Source organism: Tasmannia lanceolata, unplaced genomic scaffold (assembly GCF_043159265.1).
Source record: "Tasmannia lanceolata isolate RefF3 unplaced genomic scaffold, GAP_Taslan_0.1 ptg000036l, whole genome shotgun sequence".
Taxonomy (NCBI): Eukaryota; Viridiplantae; Streptophyta; class Magnoliopsida; order Canellales; family Winteraceae; genus Tasmannia; species Tasmannia lanceolata.
The window spans coordinates 720665-742716 of record NW_027518713.1 but is presented as its reverse complement, the minus strand read 5'-3'; the positions used below and the strand labels follow the sequence as shown (position 1 = coordinate 742716).

The 22052-nt window shown below is 43.6% G+C and overlaps 1 protein-coding gene across 1 annotated transcript; it reads left to right on the top strand.

The window, feature by feature from the left end:
- The first annotated feature begins 17025 nt into the window (after positions 1–17025).
- LOC143859686 (uncharacterized) lies at positions 17026–19092 on the top strand. The gene is made up of 2 exons (XM_077370339.1): positions 17026–18055; positions 18617–19092. The coding sequence occupies exons 1-2, from the start codon at positions 17026–17028 to the stop codon at positions 19090–19092; spliced, it is 1506 nt and encodes a 501-aa protein (XP_077226454.1).
- Positions 19093–22052: the final 2960 nt, after the last annotated feature.

Here is a 22052-nt window from a genome sequence, read left to right as displayed (position 1 = left end):
TAGATCGGTGACCTATTCTAAACTACGATGCCTAACCATCTAAGACCGCTATCCTTGACTAGATCAACTAGACCCGACTAGTTTTTAAAGCTTTTTGTACGATTGGTTAAGTTCAAGTGAATTATAATTTTTTTAGGACTCTCTTTATGCCCTAACTAATGCAAGTTGGTTAGCCTTAAGCTAATGCAAGTGGGCCCTACATCCTATATGCACTAGGCTGTATGTCTTAAGAAAAATAATGGGCTAACTAAATGCATCCTAGTCTAGCCATCGGCTCGACTAAGTGTCTAACCGACCACAACTCGAGGCCTCCTAACTTTAGGGACACTCACACGACAAGACACACAAAGCATCAATATAACCAGGACAGACTCCTAACTCTAAGACACCCCAAATATTTAGAACAGACTCCTAACTCTATGGGAAGATCTTTTCAAAAACCAGTGTAAAAGATTTGTTTGAAGAATTTTTGTATTTTTGAATGATTTAAATGATTTGTTTTTTAAGGTTTGATTGAACCTGGGATAAGAATCCCAAGCTGCCTACGTACCCCGTGGGAGGGGATCAAGCTAACGTAGTTCGGAAATAGACGCTCCTAACTACTCTCTTAATGACTCTCCACTTTCCAAATTTTTGCTTTTTTTTATTTTTCAGATGTTTTGACGTTTTGAAGTGTTTCAATATTTTTGTTCTTTAAAGTGTTTTCACCCTTTTAGCCAAAAGGAACCCATATGTCTGCACCCCGTGATCCACAGCATGGAAGAGTGTCAGTGCTAAGGGTTGAATCCCTATAGCTAAAAGGGAACTCCTATATGAAAGACATACTCCTATCATCTATAAGGGTAGGAGAAACTCCTGTATCGAGCAAAGGCTTGCAAAGGTTGAACAGAATCCTATACTTTGCAAGGATTGGACAGAATCCCATGACTTGATGAAAGGTTGGACAGAATCCTAACTCCTTATGATAGGACAGACTCCTATGAGTCTATGATAGTAGGACAGACCCCTATGCTAATGGACTGACCCCTAATGCATAACCCTAAGTGGGGAATGCTATCTAGACAAAACATGTCTCCTAGAAGAAGGGGAGATAAAGGGATGTTTGTGAGACTGGACAAATCTCCTAAAAGAGAGGACAACTATTACCAATGAGACAAAGCATGTCTCCTATAGGAGAAACAACTAACTCTAATAAGACACTGAATGTCTCTTATGGAGGGCTCCAAGTCACCTTATTTTTGCCCTTGCAATGATAAACAAGGGTTCTAAATGATTGGGTTAAAGCTCTAGCATGAGACTGGGCTAGTCTCCTATGGGTTGACTCAGTAATAAGACAAAGCCTGTCTCCAAAGGGTTTGGCTTTTTCTACACGAGACATAGCCTGTCTCCTAAAATGATGGGCTCAAGATGACTCTTTCATTGCCCTTGCAATGAGGGAGCTAAAAAAATCTAATAGCTTAAGGTAAGCATATCTAAGACTAGGCAAGTCTTTTAAGTAAAAGAGGGGAGTGCTACTTGGACTGAGCAAGTCCCCTAATGATGGGCTTGGGTCAGCGCCTTCATCACACTTGCATTGAAGGGAGCTAAGGTCTAAGGGTCTTAAAGACTAAAAAATCTCTATCTAAAGAAAGAGGGAAGAAGAGGAAAGAAGGTACTACCATGACCGGGTAAGTCCTCTAATGATGGGCTTGGGTAGCCTTCATTACCCTTGCAATGATAGGAGAGTAATCTCGTAGACTTAATTAGCCTTAAACAAGAAAAGAGGAAAAAGAATAATTGAAGATGAAGAGATAATAATAACAAGATTTCTATATTTGAACATAATTGCTCTATGCATTCTAGCAGCCCAAAATATTGCTAACCTGATCTTCCTTGACAGTAAATGCACAAAGGTCAAATTTATATAACCTGAATAATAAACTACTATTATATCTCACACCACTTACAAATGACATACTATGTTAAGTCAGATTCATGACCCTATATATGTGGGATAACTGTGCCAACTATATTATATATTTATTTTTTAAACACAACATTTACAGTTCAATAAAAAAGATTTTGTTCAATATCATATTATGTCTGTACTTGTAGACTTAATGAAATGACCACTGATAAAATAACTTCGGTATAGAATAATCCAAAGAAATGAAAAAAACTAATATGAGATTGAATTATAGTCAACTGATTACTAAGAAAAAACATACAGACTAACTATTTGGTATTCACAACCATTATCCAGTGGTCATCGAAACACATACAGATGTGACAGATTAGCAACTCATAAATGATGTATAAACGATGCCATCAAAATAGAAGAGTGTTATATGGAAACACGTCTGTACTGTGTCAATAAAGGAAATGAAGCAAGGTTTGTATCAAGACCCACATTATGCTATCTTTTGGGCATTAATCTAAATACAATTTCCATGACCCCATACTTGGCAAAATTTAACCAAGTTAATAATAGAAGCTAAAAAAAATGATCATTCAGCCCTATCATAAACCGAATATTTTTCATGTTATAGTATTTAAAAGAAATAATGTAAGAACTATACACCTATAGCAACATCACAAGAAAGTCTTTTTTTTTAAAAAAAAAACTTTACTAATGCTTCGAAATTTTCATAAGAATCATACAAAACTAGAAAATGAGTAACAGGAAATGATTAGAGACAAAAGCGAAATCATGACAAACAACTCAGTCATCTTAATGAAATCCAAACAGAGGATCACAATTGTTCATTCAAAATCATGAGACTAAAACACCTCTAAAAAATTACTTTGGAACCACGAACCAAGATAACAACACAAGGATTTTCAGGTTATGGACATAAACCGAATCAGTTTCTTGACAATTAGACTTGAATCTTTCCCTTAAACCAGGGAAGATTCAGGTTATGTGCCAATTGATTTCATATTATAAGCTAACTGGTTTCAGATTTTGTGCTAGCTAATTTCTAGTTCTGTCAACTGTTCCAGGTTATGGGCTAGATGATTTCAGGTTTTGTCCCAACTGATTTCAGGTTATGTCCTTGTCCGATTATAATCAATAGTAAATAAGAATTTCACTTGATAACACTATTAAATCATGGCAATGAGCCCCAAGAAATAGATTCTGTATGAAGCTATGTGTGCAAGCCAAACAATTTGGATCATTGTAATTTCATATCAGTATAATGAAAAACAGAAATCTTTTCGGACCAGCTAATCTTACTACTTTTATATCAACTAAATGCTACAGCCCTATTGGTGGGACTGGTGCAAGATAATGTCAATATCATAAAGGTGAGAGGGCTGCTAATAGCAAGAAGGTGAGGTGGTGGCTATAAATATTAAAGTGAGAAATATGCCATTATCAATATAGGCAAGACCAATATAATACAAACATCAATGTAAACATCAGTGCCTATGTAGTACTGCTACAAGAGCAATGCAATGTTCAACATGAAACTAAATTATTATACCCTTACCCCTTTTATGCATACTTCATGGAGTATGATTCTAAAAATACGGAGTGCCTAGATGCTTAAAATCTGTTCTCTTTTAAAACAAACAAGAAATTATTTCAATTACCAAATTCCCATTTCCGTGCACAGTATATATATACCAAAAAAAAACCGTAAGTCATAACTGAATTGAAATAAAAAGCAAGACCTCAACCCATCACTCAGGTTATATGAGAGCTAAAACAAAAAAGACCAAAGGAACTGCCATGAGCACAACCACTCTTCATACATGTACAAGCTTAACATGACACATATTCTCCACTATGATCATCATCATTCACATATAAACATGCCCAAATTCAGGCCTCCAACTTGATAGGAGACATTTTCAATATACGTAGCGATAAAGATAGTGTTAAAAAAAATGGCTCAATTCAAACATTACCATCCTTTGATTTTCGTACAGTTTTATAATGAACCAAAATCAAACATGAACATATTACCATCACTAAATAAATGAAATCATTTCAGCATAAAAATGATGACATTATTAGCAGTTAAGGATGTAACCATCATGACTAGTCATTATCTCACAAGAAAACCAACATTATTACCAGCTAGGGGTTATAATCATATTTTTCCACAATAAAATAGTGCAAGTATCAATTCAACATAATACAAATATGAAATCTGGGACAAAATCCGACTCATCGGAGTGCTAATATTAAAGTTATGATGAAAATAACTAATTTTGAAGCAATACCCAATATTGTATAGCATCTACATGGAAAGAGATTTAATTATGACTATTATTGTGCTTGATTTCTATGTCTGTATTCTCAAGTCATATGGCTGACATTCACTCGGACAATTTTGATACATAAAAAAACAAATAATATAATAATGGCAAGCTATCTTCGTGCAATTAACCAAACAAAGTAGAATTATGATTTACAACCAATGGTACCCTGTTTTAACAGATGTAATACTTCATTTTGATCATTTAACATCAACAATAATAGAACAACGTAACCCAGTTTCATGTATATAACAAGTAAAATAATGCCTATTTGGCTTACAAAATACATCAAACAATTGCACGTATTCATTTTACCTTGTTAGCATAAAGCACGCATCAGCAATTCATTGTGGCTTTAAAAAAAGTAATCAAGGAGGGTCTAATTATCATAAAATAAGGTCATTTCCCATAACTATTGGACCATGGTAATACCAGCATTAAGACTTGCACCCTGACGTTTTATTCATATCATTACCAATTTTCTCTTGAAAATTACATTAAGAAGCATCATCAGAGTTACCAGGAAAAGTCCTTTATACTATCATAACAGCTTCTTTTCTTCATTTGCACATGCTTATTTTGTCCTAAATTTCTCATCACGACATATTCAATATATTTCAGTTAGGAAGCCATGAAAACTTCAACAGAATCAAAAAAATATCTATGGCATATATTCAAATTATTTCAATATAATCATGTTTCAATTTACTAGACTAATTGATTTCTCAAAACTGCTATGATTCAAAGTGATCAACAAACACTATCATGATTTTTATCAATAGCTTATTAGGAAAAACCATTGAACTGAACTAGGTGAAATGATTTTAAATGGCCTTTAAACAGAGCTATAAAGTCTCAGCAACTCATTAAGATAAAAAATTTAAGGCTTAAAATAACTATAAATCTCAACAAGTAAAATTATAACACACGATCAATAATAACCATATCTAAAATAATCATTTAAAGCACAGTCAACAGTAACAAAACACATGAACATGTGACTAATCAAAAGAATTGATTTTCAATTAGCTTCAGCTCACTAAAAATCACGTCATCACACAAACAAAAGCATCGAAAAAGAATCAAAGAGAAAGTATTACCTGAATAGACAATTCTAATTTAACATTTTCCTTCTCTTCTTTTGCTTCTTCCTCTTCAGCCCTTTGGATTTTAGACTCAGATTTCGTTAATCTCCTTCTTATAAATGCTTGAAAATGCTCTCAATACAGCTCATTTTCTTCTTCTTTGTAACTTGAAACTTATTCTCTTCCACAGAAAAGAAAAAAAATCACAAATTTTCAAGGAATTCTGCAAATCTTGAGAAATTATCCCCAAACAAAAGAAACTAAACTGAGATTGTAACGAAATGAACAAATCTCTATGAGAAAGCTTGATTCGCTCCAATCACTCTTAAATCTGAGAGCTAAAATATCAATAATCTAGGGTTTGAACAGCAAATCTAAAGTTGCATTTAAAAGGAAAGGTGAAATTAGGGTTCAAGAAGATGAAACAACAAGAGATCCAAAGCTCAAGAGAAGATAAGTAGGAGAAATATGCTAGCCGGAGTTCAACCGGAGCATAGCCGGGATCTCACCGAAGAAGATAGATCAAATGGTTTAGGGTTTGGATTGGTTCTCTCTCTCTCAGCTCTCTCTAAAATCTAGGAAAAAAATGAAAACCCTCATTCAAATGAGAATAATGACTTAAGTATGTATTTATAACCATTTTCGAATGATGATATTGGCACTACCCGGTTGCGCGGAAAAATTGATGGGCGTACCTTCGGATCGTGTCCTATTCCAGCCCTGCTCTGCACCTTCCAGGATAAATGCACTCCCCTTCTGCATTTGCACTACGCTTCTATCGCGGCTTGTTCGCCAGACAAACTTACTCGGATTTCAACAAAATTTTGTAGGGACCTTGGTAGGATCCTAACCTAGCTTCGGGTGAAATTTGGGGTCCTAAATCACTGATTTGATGGATTTTTTTAATCAAACAAAGTTATTTGGGGTTCGGTCAAAATTGGGTGTCTACACATGCTGTCTTAGGTAGACATCTTCTTGGGGATATATGTTCCCATATCATATGATTTTCACCCAAAATTCTTCAAAGTTAATAAAAATGGCATAAGAGACCAAGTGCTTGCACTCGGACGGGTGGGGGTGCTCTCCGGACCTTCCTCATTCATCACCAGGCACGGACCCATGTATATCTGGTTATCCATTGCACAGAGCTTTTGTTTTTTGTTCCATGGCATATACATGGATGGCGACTCTTCTTTGTTTCAAGTACATCTTGACTCAGGGCTTTGTCCTTGAATCAAGAGGTATCATTTATACTGTCACTCATGCTGTGAGGAGCACTCTTTAGAGAGTTCCTTCGTAGTGCTCTCCGTCACATGTGGAGATCCAAAGGATGTAGGGGGATCCGTCCCTCGGCAATCTCGGAATCGGGATCCACACTAACACCCTTCCAGTGGTCGACCGGCGTATCGTGGTCGACCTGCCCTATTTTAAAAACTTAATTTTAAACATTTGATCCTGACTTTGGGCCATGGTCTTTGTGCTCTTGTCCTATGTTTTCAAATACCTTTTTAAGTTTGTTCAAATGCTTTAATGCATTCTAAAAAGTAGGGAAACCTTGAGTCTTCTTGATTCCTCATCTTCTAGGCATTTTGCATGTTATGTTCTTTGACTTGGGAGAGTCTTCTATAATGCCCTTGTGCTTGTGGTTTTCTTCACTCTTTAATGAACTTCTAGGATCATAGGAAGACCACCAATGATTGACTATCTCCAAGTTGTGCCCTTCTTCTTCTTGCTTCAAGTGTTGACTTTGATAACTCCTGTCTAAATCACAACACTAGAGAAGTCATTAGCAATCTACCATCAATTTGGGTTTGTTAATCATCAAAACATCAATTGGTTGTACCCTTGGGCTTACATTCTCCCTCTTTTTTATGATGACAAACCTCAATTGATTATGGGGTGAAGGCTCCCTTAAATAAGATAAACTTGTAAGATTATGCCTCCCCCTCCTTATATGCTTATCATAATATTTAATTCAAGGTGAATTATGCATGGTTTGCATGAATATAAACTTTAGCACAAGAAAAGCATAGGTAGTGCGATGTGTAGTGACTTAGAGGAATCAAACACACGGTTCATGTAAAATAGGCAATGAAAGATACATAACCATGAAAAACATAATCAATAATACCATATTTCTCCCCCTTTCGTCAAAAAGAATGGGGAAAGAAATGTACGTGTGAAGTGCAAACCCCCCCCCCCCCCTTTTGAGTAGTCAAGTTTAACTCCCCCTACTTAACTACCTTTATGCCTATATATATATATATATATATATATATATATATATATATATATATATAATCGTCAAAAAGAATGGGGAAAGAAATGTACGTGTGAAGTGCAAACCCCCCCCCCCCCCCCCTTTTGAGTAGTCAAGTTTAACTCCCCCTACTTAACTACCTTTATGCCTATATATATATATATATATATATATATATATATATATATAGAGAGAGAGAGAGAGAGAGAGAGAGAGGAAAATGATTGTGAGCTTGAAGCTCATATAGCTTATATGAGCTTGAGGGCCCAAACACATAGGTCCCACATTTTTTGTGGTGATCCAAACCAATCATTTGCAAGGCCCCATCATAGATAGTGTGTGTACCAAAACTCAGCTCCATTGGATCATCCTAACCCCGCCAAAAGCGGAGGGTAAAAATGGGCAGATTTGTGGCAAACGGTGTCTGTCCATTTTGCCCTCCACTTTTGGATGGGTTAGGATGATCCTATGGAGCTGATTTTTTGTACACACCCTATCTATGTAAGGGCCTTTCAAATGAATGCTTTGGATCATCCTAACAATGTAGGCCCTAGTGTGTGTACCAAAACTCAGCTCCATTGGATCATCCTAACCCCGCCAAAAGCGGAGGGCAAAAATGGGCAGGTTTGTGGCAAACGGTGTCTGTCCATTTTGCCCTCCACTTTTGGATGGGTTAGGATGTTCCTATGGAGCTGATTTTTTGTACACACCCTATCTATGTAAGGGCCTTTCAAATGAATGCTTTGGATCATCCTAACAATGTGGGCCCACATGTGTTTGGGCCCTCAAGCTCATATAAGCTATATGAGTTTCAAGCTCACAATCATTTTCCTCATATATATATATATATATATATATATATATATATATATATATATATATATTCAAAAATGCATCTTCATGAGCTAGATGTAGGCTTTCACCAAATTCTAAGATGTCATGATTAGAGGTGAAAATATTGTTCCAAAAAAGGGCATGGGTACAAATTGAGTGATTTTTAAGTTAAGCGTGAACATCTAGCCATGCATCCAATATCAAACACACAGCTAAGTACATAGTATAAGATAGATGTTGATATACAAAGATTTATTCTAATTATTTACTTGATTAAGTGTCTACATATTCAAACCACTTCTGATATCACAAAATCTTTCGTCACTTAGTGGTTTAATGAATATATCTACAAGTTGGTCGTTTGTATTGATATAAGAGATGCAATGTCTTCCTTTTGGGAGTGTTCTCTCAGGAAATGATGTATTGTATTGTAAGTCCCTTGAGGCATCCAAATCTTTGTAGGTCCCTGTGGTACCTGATTCAGGAGGAGGTCCCTTCATGACCCACGAGGGTGGCTTTGATTCAAGTTGCTCATAACTGGTTTATTAATTATTGATCAAACGTTTCTTTTCTGTGAACTTGGGACTACGAAAGCAATCCGAATTTTACACAAAAGAGATGACCAAAGTCACCACCTAGGTAAGGCACCTATGACCTATAAGTGACACTGCAAAGTAGTCTAAGGTCCCATATGTCTAGGTTCGTTGCCTAGTTATGAGATTGGAAGGGGTTAGGCACCATTCTCACCCGGTTAACCGGTCTTCAATTTCAAAGGATAATTCACTTAAACTTATTTTAAAAGGCTTGTTAGATTTTTTGAGATATGCGAACTACGGGACATACAACCTAAATATCTAATTCCAATGGGGATCCTAAGTAACCTATTTAGATGAATAGATTTATTAGATTCTATATGATGTAATCTACGTGACATGCAACCTAAGATCTAATTTAGATGTGAGACCTAGCATTTTATTTAATTTATGTATAAAGGCGGCAAGAAACAAACATGCAAACTATGAAGCAATATATACAAAGAAGCAAACAAAGAGCAATTGATCACATGAGCAAGGAAATAATATTAATATAAAAGAGAGCAAGGAATGAAATCATATAAACAAGAAGAAACAAAAAAGAAAAGAAAAGGCGTGCGTCTGAACTTGGAGGCCACCCAAGCTGCCTACGTACCCCAACCCCTGGGGATTAAGTCGTTCGTAGTTCAACGTCCTAAGGCGCCTAAACTACATGCTTAAATGCATAACTTATGGGTCTATGACTGGGATTGGTGATTGATTTGATGTGCTTAAGGGTTCCATCTAGGATCCCTACATGTAACTAATGCAAGGGACCTAACCTTCTAAGTGCATCTAGGCTCGTCCTAAACGATTTAGGGTTTGCAAGCGACCTATAGCTAAGGTTAGACTAGCCTAATGACTACGGGTTTCTAAGGGGCCTAGATGCACTTAGAAGGTTAGGTTTTGAAAATTTTACTTGAGGTTCTTATTTTGAAAGATTTTTATTTGTTTTTATCTTTGTTGGTAATTGTGTTGGGATTTTGATTAATTTTATCTTTTCCTTTAATTTGTTTAGCAGTTTTTTATTATTTTTAATTGTTTGTTTTGTTGCTGTTGTTTTTTGTTTGTTAATGGTTTTGAAGGGAGTTAGGTTTTTTTATAAAATGAGTTGGGTATGTGTTTATCAAAGTGAACAAGGCTGTCTTTATCAAAGTGAACAAGGCTGTGTTTGTGTTTTTAAGTTAATTGGGTTGTTGTTATCAAAACAGGGTAGTGGTGATGCCAAAGTGGGTGTCGATATCAAATATGGTTTTCAAAGAGGTATTTGAGAGTATCACTTGTTCGTTCTTTTGTTGCATTAGTGCCTTTTGTTAATATTCTTTAATGGGTTTCTTTTATTAATCTTTGTTTATGAGTTTATTTTGTTTTACCAAGGGTCATAAAAAAAAAGGCATTTCGTAGAGTGACTGTCGCATGTGATAGCAACCACTTCGGGGTGTTCAATTAGTTATAACCGAACTGAAATAACCGAAATAATTTCGGTTAACAAATTTCGGAAACCGAAACCGAACCGAATTTTACGAAAACTGAACCAAACCGATTAAAATTTTGGTTATTCGGTTATACCGAATAGTGATAGAAAAAGACCGAAATATCTACTTGGACAGTTTGATTGGAGGGCTATGATCAATCTATCGAAACGGTTTTTTAGGCACAACCTATTGAAGTTGTGATTATTCAAATGGACGGTTTGGATCATCCTACGGAGTGCCCATACACCACTTTTTGAAAAAATAATGTTTATTTTTAGTTAATTTCGGTTATTCGGTTAACTGAATTTTTTTCCCAAGATAACCGAAACCGAATTAACCAAAAATAAAAACTGAAACCGAACTGAATTAGCAAAAAATCGAACTGAACCGACCGAATCAATTCGGTTCGGTTCAGTTATTCGGTTAAAACCGAATAATGAACACCCCTACTTCAAATGAATTAAATCAAAAAAGACAAAATCTAATGAAAATGAACCTATGTAGAGCCACTCTCATATGCAACAGTCATCCGCAAAATACTTTTTCGCAATGGTCCCTAGCAAACCGCTTTAAGCAAAAGAGAATTTGCTTCTCCCTTTTCCTACCCGAGTCACCCCATTTGTGGTGTAGAAAGGGTAATCATAAATACATAGAAAGGGGCTGTCCTGGGAAAAAAGTGGGTGAGTGGGTTGTTGTAATTAATTTAAAAGGGTTGTGATTATTGAGTTGAAAAGGGTTGTGATTATCAAGTTGAAAAGGGTGTGTGGTTATCAATTTGAAAGGTGGGGATGTGTATATCAAATCGGAGTGCGCGGTGTTGATCAATTGAAGTGGTGGGATGTAGATACCAAATTGAAGTAAAGTGGTTATCAATTCGGAGTGGGTTTTCACATGGTTTTGAAAAAACTGCATTTTCTTTGTGATTGACATTGATGTGGCCCAAAAGAAACTCAAAATCCCGAAAGCCTAAGAATCAAAATTCCATCCTAATTGGGTTCTAATTAAAGTTTTTATTTAATTATGATTCAAAGCATAAAGAAGAAAAAAATCTAAAGCATGCAAGAAAAATAAAGAAAAACCTAAGGCATGCAAGTAGTAAGCAAAAAGCATAGAAAACAAACATACCTTTCAGAGGAGAAATTTATCCAATATTACAGAGGAATGGATGATGAAGATCTGGCCTCCAAACAAAGAAAAAGAATTCGTCCACCAATGCTTTGACACCAAATAAGTTCTAAAGGAGGTTCCGCAGTTAGTATCGGTAGAAAGTTGTTTGGCAATCAAGATTTTTTGGAGACAGAGGATCGTTCATAAAGTGTTTGGAAATAAGAGATTGGCTAAGCTTAGATTGGCTAAGCTTGATTGCTTCCTCAACAGACCAATAATCAAACGTGTGATATGAGAGAAAAGTTAAAGAATTCCAAACGTTAGATGAGATTACCAAAAAGTGAACAGAGAGAGTTGGTTCCAAAAAGGAATGTGTGAAATACAAGGGAGTGCAATAGTCCGATGAGAAAGAGATCCGGACAGATTTTTTGTGGGAAGGGGGAGTTCCTCGATGTATATGAGGGAGATCTATTGTGAGGAAGAAGAAAAATAATCCGAGAGCTAGAGAGAGAGAGGTCTGATGAATGTCTGTGAGAGAGTCACCCAAGACTCCACCGAAAAGAAACAGCCCCCTCTTTGCTTCTCCAATCTGCCGTGTTTGGGAAGGTTTAGCTTAAACGTTTTTTTAGGATGTTGTTTCGATCCAGAATCGAAAATTTAGGAACAACTTTTTGACGTTTCTCGCTTGAAACGAATTGTTTTGTCCGGCGCACGATTTGGTCCTCTACAGAACATTTCACGCCTCTTCTCCAAAGAGGCATCCTCTCTCTCTCTCTCTCTCTCTCTCAACCATAGCAAGTTGCCTTTGACCCAGACAAGCACAAAATGAAGAGCTTCTGATTTTTATTGTGATTCAGAATGAAGAGCTTCTGATTGTTATTGTGTTTAACGTCTTCTACATGGGCAATAATTTGAACTCTGAAATCTGGATCGGTGTACTCTGAGTACAGGAGCGTTGGAAAGAATGTTATTTGCTTCATTTTAGGTCTGTCCTCTTTGAAACGTAGGCTAAATTGTTGTGCGCAATCTGTTTGATTAAATGCCACCATAGAGTTCAGATCGATAGTGTGACCCCAAGGTTTAAAATTTCTGTTTCGGTACCGGTTTCGGACGGTGAAATTTCGAAATTTCGGTCGAAATCTGGTACTTGACCCGAAACAAATATTTTATTCAATATTAAATTTTGGTCCAAATTTCGGTGAAATATTAAATTAATATTAAAAAAACATATTTTTTGGGTCAAATTTCGGAAAAAGTGAAATTTCGACCGAAATTCTGAAATTTCGCCGAAATAAATGACCGTTTCGGTTCTGATGCATTTCGGTGTCGGTCTCCACCGAAATCCAAAATTTCGGTCGAAATTTAAAACCATGTGTGACCCAACAGTCCTTCCTGATGGGGTGCGACAGCGCAGCAGCCTGTTAGCTTCCAACACGTGGCTAGAGGAGGGCCCACCGTAGGACCCTCGCCAGCAGGGGTAGTTTGGTAATTCCCTCGGGGTAGGTGAACCCGAACCTATAGCTGGTCGACACCTGCGTTGGAGGCATTAACTCCCTACCTACCCCAAACTTTCCTTATAAAAAGGCTTCCAAAGCTCATAAATCGATTATTGAATTCTCACCCACCACTCTTAAAGCACCCTCTTCACTCCGGCTCATACTGACTTGAGTGTCGAAGGGCCTGTCCGGAGTACACTCCGGGTCGGTCATTCTGACCTCGTTTGCTCTTGTGCAGAATACAGCTCATCCGGACTCTACTTCTCTCCAGCTCGGCTCTTACGTCACTGCCATATCTGTTAACCGATTTTGGGCCTAACAGATTGGCGCCATCCGTGGGACCGCTGAACTAAAGGCTGTTCCAACCACTTCACAAAAATGGCAGGACGCAAGAGTGCGCGGGTGCCAACCGCACGGACCACCCGAGCCGTGCTACCCGGCAGGACTCGAAGTGAGCGACTCGCCTCGCTGGTAGTGGCAGCCTCCGCCACGGCTGAACAAAACCAGCCTCGCTCCGTAAATGTTAACTCCATGCCGAGTCCAGAGCAAGTCCAAGCTCTCTTCCAATAGATGACCGCTCTCGTTGGTCAGTATCAACAGCTGCTCCAAGCGCCCCCCCAACCTCCTCCGGAAGCTCCACAACCTGTCCTCGAAAGGCCAGAAATCCACAGGGGAGGGTCGTCGCGCCGTAGTGAAGACCGGACTCACCATTCCCCCGGACAAGTCCGTCACCCCATAGCCAGGCATGCGCAGACAGAGCCGCACCGCCGTAGGAGGTCTAGGTCTCTCTCTGCGCAAAGGCGCCGAGCTCATGAAGAGCGCGCGCCACAGGCGAAATCAGGGTCCCGTCGTCGGAGTCCGGAGAGCCACTCCGGCTCTGCCGCAGGCCAATCCGTGGGGAGAAACAGGTCACCAGAACATAAAGACGACCCGGTGATGCGAAGGATAGAAGAGATGGGCCACAGAATCGAAGAGCTGGCTAAGGATCAAAGCCGGCCTGTGTCTAGGGCGTTCTCGAGCAGAACGCCGTTCACCGACAATGTGATGAGTGCCCCAGCACCAATGGGGTTTAAAATGCCAGTTATCCCGCAGTATGATGGGACCACTGACCCCGTCGACCATTTGGAGACGTTCCGGACATTGATGCTCCTCCACGGTGCGTCAGACGGTTTCCTCTGTAGAGCATTCCCGACAACCCTCACAGGCGCAGCTAGGGATTGGTACTCAAGGATCCGACCGAACTCCATCAATAACTTCGAGGACTTCGGGGAAGACCTGGTTCGTCACTTTCGAGCAGCCGCAGGCCAAGGAAAACAGCAGCATCCCTGATGACCTTGCGGCAGGAGGATAATGAACCTCTCAAAGCCTTCGTCAGCCGCTTCAACAGGGAGGCACTCCAAGTGCCAGATTTGGACCCCTCGGCCGCTACGAACGCGCTTCTCGCGGGTGCTAGATCGAATGATTTCCGCCGAGCAGTGGCCCGCTGGAATCCTCACTCCCTGGTAGACCTAATGTCCGGGGCAGAGGAGTACATAGACACTGGCAGCTCTGGATTCTAGTCGGAGGAGAACCTCTGATGACAGGAACCAAGACAAGCTCCATGCTAAGCAGCGCAGGGACGACAAGGTCGTCAGAAGGGACAAATCCCCGCACAGGAGGGAGGAAAACTTCACCCCTCTCAACACCTCCCGAAGGCATATCCTGGCGGCCATCAGCGGAGAAGAGTTCATAAAATGGCCAACTCCAATGATCTCCAAGGGAAACAGGAGAGACAAATCGAAGTACTGCCGGTTCCACAGGGACCACGGACACGATACAGACGATTGCCGACAGCTGAAGGAGGAGATCGAGCAGTTAATCAGCAGAGGCTACTTGAAAAAATATGTCCGGAGTGACACCCGCGGGAGTGACCCCAAGGAGAAGAGTCCCCAGGGCCGAAGCCCTCGGCGGTCTCAACCGCCCCCAGTCCGAAGACAGTCTCCATCGTCGCCCAGTCCACCGCCAGAAGCACACGGCTCCCAACCAAGAGGAGTCATTGGCACAATCATGGGCGGCCCGGCGGCTGGAGGCACCTCCTCCGCTGCTCGGAAAGCATATGCGCGCCGAGTCAATGCCGTGCATACATGCAGCAAGAAAGCGAAGACGGAGAATGAGATCTCCTTCTCGGACGCGGACCTTGACGGCCTGATATTACCACATGACGACGCTCTAGTCCTGACTATGCTCGTCGCAAACTGGGAGCTGAGGAAAATCCTGGTAGACAACGGGAGCTCAGCCGACATTCTGTACTATCACGCCTTCGAAAGAATGATGATAGGTGACGACCGCTTAAAGCCCGCGAACTCAGATCTTTTCGGGTTTTCAGGAGAGGTAGTCAAGGTTGAGGGACAAATCGAGCTCTCTGTCCTCGTCGGAGAACCGCCCTGCCAGGCCTTCGCCATGGTCAACTTCCTAGTAGTGAGGGCCACCTCGGTCTATAACGCTATCTTAGGACGGCCTGGCCAGAACCTGATCCGCGCCGTCGCGTCTGCTTATCACCAGAAGATGAAGTTCATAACGCCCAATGGCGTGGGAGAAGTTCGAGGAGACCAGCCGCAATCTCGGGAATGTTATGCAATGGCGCTTAAGGGCAGAAATGCGACGGAGTCGTTACCAATCGAGTTACTGGACCTGAGGGACGAAGCTCAGGGAACTCAGCCCGCCGAAGACCTTGTCCCCGTCCCCCTGTGCGAGAAAGATGATGAAAAGGTAGTCCAGATCGGCTCCTCTCTTGACGACGGCGTCCGGCACAACCTCACCCAGTTCCTTCAGGACAATGCGGATGTCTTCGCATGGGCCCCCACGGACATGCCCGGCATCAACCCGGAGGTCAGTTCGCACAGTGTCGACCCGACCTGCAGGCCGGTGAAGCAGAAGAAGAGACACTTCGCCCTCGAAAGGCAGATGGCGATCAGAGAAGAGGTGGAGAGACTCCTAAGAGCTGACTTCATCCGAGAAATCCAATACCCGGACTGGCTGGCAAACGTAGTCCTGGTGAAAAAGGCCAATGGGAAATGGAGAACCTGCGTCGACTTCACGGATTTGAATAAAGCCTGTCCAAAGGACAGCTACCCGCTCCCAAAAATCGATCAGCTCATCGATGCCACCGCAGGTCACGAAGTGCTCAGTTTCATGGACGCCTTCTCTGGATATAACCAGATCAGAATGTATGAGTCAGATATCCCGAAGACCTCCTTCGTAACGGATCAGGGGACTTACTGCTACCGTGTCATGCCCTTTGGCCTGAAGAATGCTGGGGCCACGTATCAGAGGCTTGTAAACAAACTCTTCCGGAATCAGATTGGCCGCAACATGGAAGTATACGTCGACGACATGCTGGTGAAAAGCCTAAGCTCGCAAGATCATGTCTCCGATCTAGAAGAAACGTTTCAAGTCCTGAGAGACAATAAGATGAAACTCAATCCCACCAAGTGCACTTTTGGGGTCAGCTCGGGGAAGTTTCTGGGGTTTATGGTCAGCCAGAGAGGGATAGAGGCCAATCCAGAAAAAATCAAGGCCGTGGTGGAGCTCGCTCCATCGAAAACCATCAGAGAAGTGCAGCGACTGACAGGGATGATAGCCGCGCTGGGGCGCTTCGTCTCAAAATCTGCAGAGATGTGTCTCCCTTTTTTCAACGCAGTCAAAGGCCTCAAAATCTCGCCCTGGACAGAGGAATGCCAAACCTCCTTCGAGGAGCTGAAGCAATATTTGTCCTCTCCACCGCTATTGACAAAACCGGAGCCCGGTGAGGAGCTAATCTTGTATCTATCTATAAGCCCCCTGGCTCTGGCTGCGGTCCTAGTTCGTGAAGAGCGCAGCCAACAAAAACCGGTCTACTACGTTAGCAAAGCCTTGCACGACGCCGAAATAAGGTACCAGCGGGTCGAGAAATTGGCTTACGCGCTGGTAATGGCGGCCAGGAAGTTGAGACCGTATTTCCAAGCTCACACGATAAAGGTCCTAACTGACCAGCCGCTTAGACAAGTCCTCCACAAGCCAGATACTTCAGGACGATTGGTTAAATGGGCCGTGGAATTGAGTGAATTTGACATCCGGTACATGCCCAGGCCCGCGATCAAGGCTCAAGTATTGGCAGATTTCGTAGCTGAGTGCTCCATCCCCCAGCAGATCGCCGAACCTGAAATCGCCCAAGCCCCAGCAGCGAAAGGTGCTACTACAGCCGGAGAACCAGCAGAAGATGGAGCCAGAGCAGGAACCATCCTCATGCCACCAGTTGAGCATGATCCTTCAATCGCCGAAGCACTTTGGGAAGTGCACGTGGACGGATCCTCAAACAAGGCTGGTTGCGGAGCCGGTCAAGTTTTAACCGGGCCGGACGGTTTCACACTAGACTACGCCTTGAGGTTCGGCTTTCGCGCTTCCAACAATGAGGCTGAGTATGAAGCACTCCTCGCCGGAATGAATCTTGCAGTCCAGACCGGAGCCCAGAGATTGAAAGCTTACTGTGACTCCCAGTTGGTCGCCAACCAAATCCAAGGTATATACGAAGCCCGCGACGAGCGAATGATTAAATACCTCTCCCAGGTCCGGCAACTATCCTCCAAGTTCAGAAGTTTTGAGGTTGTCAGAATCCCCAGAACGGACAACACAAAGGCAGATGTACTGTCCAAGCTGGCCGCCTCCGGATACACGACTCTCGGGAATATATGCATGGAGTTCCTACAGGCCTCCAGTATCGAAAGAAAGGCTGCTGCGATAATGCAGGTGGAACACGAGCCCTGCTGGATGGATGAGATCGTCGACTACCTGCGTAGTGGGAAACTGCCTGAGGCCAAGAGAGAAGCGCGCAAGGTGATCCAAAGAGCAGCCCGTTTTTCACTTGATGGCGAGAACTTGTTCAAAAGATCCTATACTCTCCCATACTTAAAGTGTCTCCGGCCCAGTGACGCCACGTATGCCCTGCAGGAGACACACGAAGGTATTTGCGGGGAGCACTTGGGGGGCAAAGCCCTGGCGATCAAAGTCCTCCTTAGAGGTCTGTACTGGCCAACGTTGAGACAAGACGCGCTGACCCTGGTAAAGAGATGCGAGAAATGCCAAAAGTTCTCCCCCACCATTCATCAGCCCGCCGTATCTATGGCCCCAATTGTCAGCCCGCTACCCTTCGCTATTTGGGGAATGGATATCTTGGGCCCCTTCCCACCGGCCTCCGGAAGGCGCACCTTCGTAGTGGTGGCTATTGATTACTTTACCAAATGGGTGGAGGCTGAACCTCTAGCCCAGATCACCGAACAAAATGTGCAGAACTTCTTCTGGAAATCAGTAGTTTGTAGATTCGGGATTCCTCGCGCCCTGATAACAGACAACGGCAAACAGTTCGACTGCCGAAACTTTCGGAAGTTTTGCTCCGACCTGAAAATTGAGCAGAGGTTCACCTCCGTAGCACACCCACAGACCAACGGGCAGACAGAAGTCACAAACCGAATCCTGCTGTAAGGGATCAAGAAAAGACTGGACGAAAAAGTTGGTCGATGGGCAGATGAGCTGTATCACGTCCTATGGGCCTATCGCACCACCCCGCGCACACCAACGGGTGAGTCCCCATTCAACCTGTCCTTCGGAACAGAGGCGGTAATACCTGTCGATGTAGGCACCCCGTCCGCTAGAATTTCCAACTTCAACGAACAGCTCAACGGTGACGGGCTCCGCGCGAATCTTGACTTATTAGAGGAGGCCAGAGAAGAATCCCGAATAAGAGTCGCCGCCTACAAGCAGAAAGTATCTCGCTACCATGACTCGAAGATACGCCCTAGAGAGTTTCGAGTTAGAGATCTTGTCTTAAGGAAAGCTGCTATCTCCCAACCCAAGAAGGCCGGAAAGCTTTCCCCAACCTGGGAAGGGCCTTACCGAGTAAAAGAGGTGATTCGCCCGGGAAGTTATAGACTGGAAACACTCGAGGAACAACTATTACCACATGCCTGGAACTCGAAGAACCTTCGCAAATATCATCAGTAGCAAAGTAGCCGACACACACAAAAAAAAAAACTTTGTAAATATCTCCTGAATGTGAATGAAAGAACCTTTTCTTTTTGCAAATGCCTTCGTGTCCGTCAGATTTCGAAACCCAGTTCACTAAAACTAGGGTACTCAACGTTTGGTTCGCCACGGCTCGTCTCCGCAAAGACCGGGAGCCCACTCCTGGTCCGGAACCAGCCCGGATGCAAAAACCAAAGCTCCTTCGAAACCCAGTTCACTAAAACTAGGGTACTCAACGTTTGGTTCGCCACGGCTCGTCTCCGCAAAGACCGGGAGCCCACTCCTGGTCCGGAACCAGCCCGGATGCAAAAACCAAAGCTCCTTCGAAACCCAGTTCACTAAAACTAGGGTACTCAACGTTTGGTTCGCCACGGCTCGTCTCCGCAAAGACCGGGAGCCCACTCCTGGTCCGGAACCAGCCCGGATGAAAAAACCAAAGCTCCTTCGAAACCCAGTTCACTAAAACTAGGGTACTCAACGTTTGGTTCGCCACGGCTCGTCTCCGCAAAGACCGGGAGCCCACTCCTGGTCCGGAACCAGCCCGGATGCAAAAACCAAAGCTCCTTCGAAACCCAGTTCACTAAAACTAGGGTACTCAACGTTTGGTTCGCCACGGCTCGTCTCCGCAAAGACCGGGAACCCACTCCTGGTCCGGAACCAGCCCGGATGCAAAAAACCAAAGCTCCTTCGAAACCCAGTTCACTAAAACTAGGGTACTCGATGTTTGGTTCGCCACGGTTCGTCTCCGCAAAGAATCGGGAGTCCACTCCTAAGTCCATGACTCCTACCTGGAGCGATAGTTACGCATCATACAAAAAAGCAGTATAAACTAGAGACGGACAAGCATTGAAGAGTTAGACAAACAAAAGTTCTTTCCATTCATATGTTGGGGCCTCAGAGGACCATTACAAAAGGGAGTTGGGCCTCCAAGGGGCCATTACAAAAAGGAATCAAGAAATCGCCAAAAAAGGGGAGGAAAAGAACTCAGGGCGCCTCATCGCCCCCATCCCGCGCTGGATCTGCCCCCGGGAGCAAGAGTGCGTCAGCTGCGGCCGGCTCCTCGCCAGTGAGCGTCGGTGGATCACGTATAACCATCCTCGACAGGTCAACGCCCGGATTGGAATCCTTGACCTGCCCAAGGCAGTCAAAGAACCCTATCTTGTAGGCCTCACTAGATAGAAGAAGGAGTTCATCCTCCTTCTCCTGAACGGCAGTCGCCTGCCTCGATAGGGCTCTCTCCCTCTGAGCGTTGAGGGCTTCCGTCGCCTCCTCCTTCTGCGCGGCCAGCTGAGCGGCAAACTCTTCTCTCAGCCGCTTGATCTCTTCGGCAGATTTTTCTACGGACTTCTTCAGCTCCTTCGCCTCCTTTTTCAACTTCCCATTCTCCTCCTCAGACTTAGTTATAGCATCAGAGAATTTCTTACTCTTCCCCCGCAGATCATTGAAGTACACTCCGATCTGTAAAAATACAGAGGAGCAAGTGTTAACACAAGCAAACAAAGCAGAAGGCGAGCAAAGAGTAAGCATACTCGTCAGCCATCTTACCTGATAAAGAGAAGAGAATACGGCCTCTTCGGCCGTAGCTGGCGGCTCGTGGAGAACCTGTTGCTTGTCTTTGTCAAGAATGCATTTAGTTTGAATCTCTACAGCCACCCGGCTCTCTCCAAGGCCGGAATCAGTCTTTTGGACGGCCCAGTTCGGCCGAAAAACGTTATCACCGTGCCTCGTCGGGGGCGGAAGGGTGCCAGCAGACGTCGCCACGGTCCTCGAGGACCCTGCGCCCCGGCCGGATGAACTCACCAGTTTCACCGAACTCTTGGGCTTGGGCTGGGGCGGTGCGTCCTGAGTCGGAGCCGGGCTCGCCGTCTCTGGGGCCTTCCTTTTCTGGCCCTGACGGACCGTCCCGAAGGCCCCCTTCCTCATCTTATCCACTAACGACTGCTGCTGCATCTCTGAAAGATAGACGAAAACGAAACCAGTCAGAGACAAAAAATATAAAAAAAAAAAGGTGGAGAGACGAATTTTAAAGGAGGCTATCTACGTACGTGCCCGGGTCGCAGTACTAAGGCCCAACCCAACCAAAACCTCTTCCCCTTGGAAGTCTGAACAATCAACAGGCCCCTCCCGGTCCAGCACCTCCCGAAGTAGAGCGAGGGTTCTCGCATCTTCACCCTCGAGAAACGGTTTGCGACTCATCGCGACTGTATCCGGGGTTCCCCATCTCAAAGGGACCGGCCAAGGCTCGCTGGACTCCGTGTCCTCGACATAAAAGAACCTGTTCCTCCACAGGTGTATGGAGGTGGGAATGCCAGTGATCATTTTTATCTCCGGACGCTGGCTAATGTAAATCCAACCCCCACCCTTGTGCTTCTTCAATTGCGCACACGCGCGGAACAACGGTACTGACAAGTCCCTCCGAAGCCGGCCCCGAATGAGGTATACAAACCCCGTGAGCAGCCTCCACGAGTTCGGCGCCACTTGGGCCGGAGCTAGCCCGTAATGCTGAAGCACCGAAGCGAAGAAGGGGTGTAGAGGAAATCGGAGTCCGGCCCTCAGTGACTCGTCATATATGCAAATATCGGAGCTTTCGTTACAGGCTCTATCTCCCTCCGTCGCCTCCCTCAGTCCAAACCTGGATGGGATGCAGTACTTATCCCTAATCACTGCCATGGCGGACTCATCCAGGTAGTTCTCCTCATTGAGAGCCTGTATGTTGTAGGTAGGGTTGGCATCCATACGGGCCTGTGCTACGACCTCAACGGCCCGGCCTGGGTGAAACGTTGTGGACGCCTCGCCGGCGTCACTACCAACACTCCCCCCTTGTGGGACGTAACTATCCGTTAGAAGCGGAGCGGTGTTCAGGTCTAATATCGCCTCGTCCTCCCCCTCCTCATCACTACCTATAACAGTCACACTCGCCGTTTTCGGGGCCGGTGACC